The sequence below is a fragment of the Sinocyclocheilus grahami genome, unplaced genomic scaffold (genome assembly GCF_001515645.1).
Source record: "Sinocyclocheilus grahami isolate Dianchi unplaced genomic scaffold, SAMN03320097.WGS_v1.1 scaffold467.1, whole genome shotgun sequence".
Taxonomy (NCBI): Eukaryota; Metazoa; Chordata; class Actinopteri; order Cypriniformes; family Cyprinidae; genus Sinocyclocheilus; species Sinocyclocheilus grahami.
The window spans coordinates 686,590-693,190 of NW_015505646.1; the positions used below are offsets into that span (position 1 = coordinate 686,590).

At 36.4% G+C, this 6,601-nt stretch overlaps 2 protein-coding genes across 4 annotated transcripts in view; one reads left to right on the plus strand and one right to left on the minus strand.

Moving 5' to 3' along the window:
• Nucleotides 1-2,725, plus strand: part of LOC107553266 (rho guanine nucleotide exchange factor 4-like) — a 33,969-nt gene extending 31,244 nt beyond the window's left edge. For all 3 annotated transcript variants that reach the window (XM_016235441.1, XM_016235442.1, XM_016235443.1), the window contains one exon: nt 2,153-2,725. In XM_016235441.1, coding sequence (XP_016090927.1) covers nt 2,153-2,310 — 158 coding nt within the window. In that variant the 3' untranslated portion in view covers nt 2,311-2,725. The remainder of the gene's footprint in view (nt 1-2,152) is intronic.
• The window catches only part of sh3glb1b (SH3-domain GRB2-like endophilin B1b), a 17,843-nt gene that overhangs the window by 1,717 nt on the left and 9,525 nt on the right, over nt 1-6,601 (minus strand). The gene's annotated exons all lie outside the window — the stretch shown is intronic.

Here is a 6,601-nt window from a genome sequence, read left to right on the forward strand (position 1 = left end):
CCCCCCCCCCCCCCCAAAAAAACCCGGGTGTAGTCTGTTTCACAAACAAATTACTTTTAAAACAGATCTTTTTAGTGAATCAGTGTCATACAGAACAAAAAATGTAGTCCGATTTCATGAAGAAAATACTCTTTTATAGCATATTTTAAAGGTGTCATGAACTGCCTTTCTTATTATTTTGTACTGTTCTCTGAGGTCCACTTATAATGTTATCAAGATTTTTACATAAAAAAAACAATTTAGAATACAGTATTTTCTGCCCCGTTTTGACCCCCCTCATCAGAACGCTCTGTTTGATTAGTCGTGGCGGATAGTAGACTCTGTAGTAAACGCCCACTGCTATGATTGGCTAACCGTTGTGTTTGATAGCCTACATCCTTCACAGATGGATGCTGCTGTGATTTAGGTTAAAACACATAAATACTCAGTACATATCAAATGAGTAACAACAACAGACAAAGCAATAGTGACCACTTAATAAAAACAGTTACTCACACTTGTATGGTGCGACATTACTGTCGGATCCAATATAGTTGGCACAGCATCGTCTTTTAGTTTCAATCTTTCTGAAAATCCTGCGTCGAATTGAACTTTGTTTGTAAACGAATCCGCGGTAAAATGAAGTGAACTAAGGACCAAGTTCTTACTGACGCTGTCTGGATCTTCATTAAAAATAAAGTTCATCCACTCTTTTTCTAATGTTGGGATCAGACGGAAGGCAATGCAAAGACTGTTTTTCCACAGCTTGGCACTGCACAGCGTCTTGTTGTCTTCAGAGCATCTTTATCGTTTGGTTTCTGTGTAGACCTGCGTTTGCCTCTCTGTTATTTACACTATGTGCATGAATCGGTGTGCGGGGCTAAACAGGTAGCGATGTAGAAGCAGGTGTTGATCTTCTCCTGCGGAGGCGGGGTTTAGCCACACTATTACGTCATAAAGTGGCACATTCCACAAGCTGTTGTTTTGGCAGATTGGTTTCAATATAAGCTGTTTTTAGACTAGCGAGAAAGTTTAGAGTTCTGAAACTTACAGGATGTTCTTATAGTACAATGACATTTTATATGTCATCAAGGGAATTTTGATTTCTCAGTTCAAGACCCCTTTAAGTAAAATAACATCATACAAAGTAGCATACAGCAGTGTAGTCCAATCAGCTAAATAATGAATCTTTTAAACCCTTTGCTTCTTTTTGGTGACTCAAAAACATAGGAGTGATCAGTGTAGACTGAAAAATGACTCTTTTTAACAGGATCTTTTTAGTGAATCGAACACATGCAGAGCAAACAATGTAGTGTGAATCACAAACAAATGACTCTCTTAAACCAGTTCTTTTGAGTGAATCAAAAACATATGGCACAACCAGTGTAGCCCAATTCACAAACAAGTGAATCTTTTAAAATGGTTATTTTTAGTGCATCTAAACTGGATATTTTTAGTAAATCAAAAACGTACAGAGCAAACAATGTAGTCTGATTCACAAATAAATGACTCTTTTAAACCAGTTCGTTTTAGTGAATCAAAATGCACAGCACAACCAGTGTAGCCCAATTCACAAACAAATGAATCTTTTATTTTTAGTATATCAAAATGCAGAACAATGTAATCTGATTCACAATCAAATGGCTCTTATGAGCTGGGCGTTTTTACGAATCATTGAACTTTCGCCACTCTTTCATGGGAATTTATAACTGAAATATGTGAGTTTATATTTTAATTATTATAATAAGATAAAAAATAATGGTTGTGCATAAGAAAAGCAATTATAAGAGTTCACAGAGCATTTTAATTTTTTTTATGATTCAGTTATTGTATGATAACTGGCATGAATTTCATTAGCTGAAGTGAGAATCACTTTCATATGAATGATCAAATGGAAATAAATCAGAAAATCTGTATCGACACCTCAGGCTTTTAGTTACAGTAATTGATCAAGTTTCTGTAATTCACTGGCAACCCATCCTTCCCTTACACACTAAACCCATTTACAGCATATCATTCAATAATATCAGCATAACTGGTCTGGCTCAAACACACATAACCAGCAGACTAAAACTAGCTAGTCTGCTAAACCCATGTCTACATCCGTGTCCTGTTCTCTAATGACCGAAATCTCTCACGTCCTGACCTTTTGTTTATGTCCTCCTCCCCGCAGCTGTGACCAGGCCCTACTATGACTTCCTGCTGCGTCAGAAGCACCCAACGCTTCCCACCTCCCTGCCCCAGCAGCAGGTCATCATGCTGGCCGAACCCAAACGCAAGACCTCCAATTTCTGGCACAATATCGGACGCTTGACACCGTTCAAAAAATGAAAGACTCTGTACATTTGCGGTTGTGACTGGACTTGTGTTTTTAATCCCAGTGTAACGTTTATTTTTATTGTCCTATTGCGAAAGCACTTTATGGGTTGGTTACAATCACGGCATCACTCCCAGACATTGTGGAACCTCGTGGGAGGGCATTCCTGCTCGGTTACTATCAACGTTGAAAAAGACAGCTACTACTGCTCAACCGCTCCACTTTCCGGCACTAACACGACTACTGCTGCAAGTCATCGTACGGACACGCTTCATCGAAAGAGCCCTGCTTGAAGAGAGGACTTCTTTATATGTTGGTTAATTTATTTTCAAGTTTTCAATGTATGCCAGCTATCCACAGTGCCCAACTACTAGCTTTTGTATGTAATTTGATACTTTTGTGTAACCCATGATGATGTTTCAAGTTTCAAAGGGTTCTGCACAAGATAAAAGTAGACCGTGTTGAGATTTATTACTGTATTAACTTCCTGGAGGCTGTCACTCGAAGTCCGTCGATATCACGTCAGTCTGTGTATGCAACTATCAACTTCTCCCAACTTTCTCCTCATGAAGCCTCTAAAATGAAACTTAGACGACGTCCCATTTCAGATGAGTGTTTCATGTACGGTATGTGCTCATTTGATTCTGCTGCCTAATGACTCCCCTGTAACGAACTTCACTTTGAAGTGCCATTCCAAACACAACCTAGTTATTGTGATGGGGGTTGCATGAATTTGCTGTGAAACTCGACATTTTCAACCAAAATAAAATTCTCAATATTCTGTCATTCTGATAGATAATGGTACTGTTAAATTAAAGACTATGTTTGACGGATATGTATGATTATCTTTGACCACAAAACAAAGTATGTTAATAAAAAGCATTTGTAAGTGTAATGAATCTGACATCCGGGGAACATAAAACTGATGTTTATCATTTTTATTGTTGAAATACTTTCTATTCCAGCTTAATGTGCAAGGACTATAAGAACTATAAGTAGGTTGTATTTCCCAAAGAGCAGCCAAGCCATTGTTATTTTTGAATTATTTATATAATTACTATTGCAGTAAATATACTGCAGGACTATTGCAGTGCACTCTTGGCAGGACTTCCAGCCAGTTCTATCAAACCTTTACAATTAATCCAGAACGCGGCAGCAAGCCGAAAAGAATGCACGTCACAACTCTGTTTATCAGTTTGCACTGGCTACCAATAGCTGCTTGCATAAAATTCAAGGCATTAATGTTTGCCTACAAAACCACCACTGGCTCTGCACCACTTTACCTAAATTCATTACTTCAGACTTATGTGCCCTCTAGAAGCTTGCGTTCTGCAAGTGAACGGCTCTTTATTGTGTCATCCCAAAGAGGCACAAAATCACTTTCTCTGACATTTAAATGAAATGTTCCCTCCTGGTGGAATGACCTGCGCAACTCAATCCGAGCAGATGAGTCCTTAGCCATCTTCAAGAATCGGCTAAAAACACATCTCTTCCATCTTTATTTGGCCCTCTAACTCAAGCACTCTCTATTCATAAAAAAAACAAAAAAACACTAGCTTGCTCTATTCTTTTTCTATTCTATCGGTTTTCTTTTTATTTATTATAAAAAACAAAAAACCCTTTCTACGTGTACTGCGTTGGGCTAACCGAGACTTGTCATTTGCACTTACATATTGTTGCTCTTTTGTTAGTTTTGATTGCTTCTATTGTCCTCATTTGTAAGTCGCTTTGGATAAAAGCGTCTGCTAAAAGACTAAATGTAAATGTAAAAAAGAAAACAATGCCATCCTTTACTCACCCTCCACTTGTTCCAAACCTGTATGATTTTCTTTCTTCTGCTGAACACAAAAGTCATTTGCTACAATAAACTGTTTGGTTACTAAAATTCTTATATATATATATATATATATAAACTTTTGTGTTCAAGAGTTGAAAGAAAATAATACAGGTTTGGAACAACTTGAGGGTGAGCAAATGACAGAATTTTCATTTTTGGGTGAAGTATCCCTTTAATTTGATCAAATTTGTTGTGTGTTTTTGTCATTCTTATTTTATGTGTGTGTATGTATGTATGTGTATATATACATACATACATACTATACATACACACATACAGGGTTTCTGCAGGATTTTTAAGCACAAATTTAAGACTTTTTTTAAGACCTGCACAAATAAAATTAATACCATATGAGCGGGGTAGGGCAATGTCTATAGTACCATATTAAACTGTAAAATGACAGTAAAAAGCATAATTTACAGTTCATATACAAGTTTTCACAAAAACAAAAAGTTGTATAAAATTATAAACTTTACATTTCAGCCTTTAAACCATTTTTAAGAAAATGGAGTCGAAAGTATTAATCATTAATTTAAACAATTATTATCAAATTATTATATAAAATAAATAACAAATTAGGGGTCTCTAAATATCTCGATATTTTCTGGGATTTTATCGATAAAGCGTAAAACGGTCTAAAACGTAAGTCTCTTAACTTCTTGTTTATTGAACTGTTGTATAAAATCAATATCACATTGACTTTTGGAGAAAAAAACGGCACTCTTTGTGTGATATTAACTATATGAAATTATATAAATATATACATTTTCTGTATATTTTCCCATATCTTGAATTATGTGATAATTCTAAATGCATTTTAATAGACCGATTCATGCAGTGAAAGAAGGCACTCTAAATGCGTGCACTAGTTTAACCTATATTAACTGACTTCATCACCTAATGTATGTGTGCAGACTGTGCACTCTTTAGGTGTGTTTTGTTTGCTTTTCGCGATGTACTCGATAATGTCGAATAGCGCAGCGTTAAAACAACAATTACGATATTATCGCAGACCATATATATCGCACACCCTACTGTTTAGAATTTTATAATGCATTGTCTTCTTATCAATTACCAATTTATATTTAAATCTCTGCGTGTTTGCAGGGTAAAAACATGGGTCGATTTTTGCATTGGTCTGAACTCTGAACAAAAATAAACGCTTTTTGAAAATGCTCATTCATTCTATGCCAGCAGGTGGCGCGTTTGGTAGAAATATCACTGTTTCCCCGGTAACGGCAGAACACAAAGCAGGCAGCACAGGACTTTGAACATGCGGCGCTCGTTTTTATTTAAAGGGGTCATATGATGTTGCTAAAAAGAACATTATTTAGTGTATTTGGTGTAATGAAATGTGTTTATGCGGTTTAAGGTAAAAAAAACCCATTATTTTCCACACACTGTACATTATTGTTTCTCCTCTATGCCCTGCCTTTCTGAAATGTGTCGATTTTTACAAAGCTCGAAAAGCAAAGCTATCCAGTGCGTTATGATTGGCCGAATACCTCAAGCATGTGACGAAAATGTTACGCCCCTTACCATACTGTCCGGCCGGAGCGATGATTCAAAAACATGAAAACCCATTATAAACGAGGCATTCGTTGCATCCAGTGGGGACATAATTATGGATTATAATAACTTATACTATCTTTTTACGCGTTGCATTGCGCCGCGTAAACATAAAACCATGTCTGCATTTGTGATCGGAGAAATGACAAACAAGCGCTACCCTACACTGCCCAAAACACTCGCTTTAAATATATAAAATATAAAAACTCTTTAAATATAAAAAACGTACTTACAGTATGTGAGTCTGAGCAGCTGGCATTGTAGTCTACTCTCCCAGCATCAGGAAACAGTCCTCCATAAAATGTGCTGCACACATCTGAATATTTCTGTTTTAAATCTGTTAGCTTAGTTATTTAAGTCAGATATTTTTCGCTTTTTTTTTTATGAAAACAAATTGTTATTTTTATTTTAGGCCTGTTACTTACATAGGTTATACGTTTTCCTTAAAGCATCCCTTGAAAACCTGTGCCTAGGCTAGTTCGGTCCTGCAGAAACTCGTGAAAGATGCTCTTAGTTGTGGCATCACCGTTTAGTGACATCATTGAATGCTCCGGGAAAACGTGTAGTCAGTGTCGGTCACAGCGCCTTTTAATTGCTGTTTTGAATCCAGCAATTATTTATTTACAAATTATAAACTCTGATTATGACAAGTGTGGTATAAAAGCTTTGTTTATTAGAGGAATATTTGGTTAGCTGGAAAATCTTACATCGCGACCATGCTTTTGGATGCCGTTTGAACCCATATAGCCTACATTTATGCGACTTTGTTCTTGGTCACGAAATCCACAAATTCAATAATATTTAGGCATTGTTTCTTTTCCTAAATCCTCACCGTCTAACCCTATAATTTCACAGGTTTATTTTATTGTCATTCACTTTTTATCACTGTTTTCGCATCT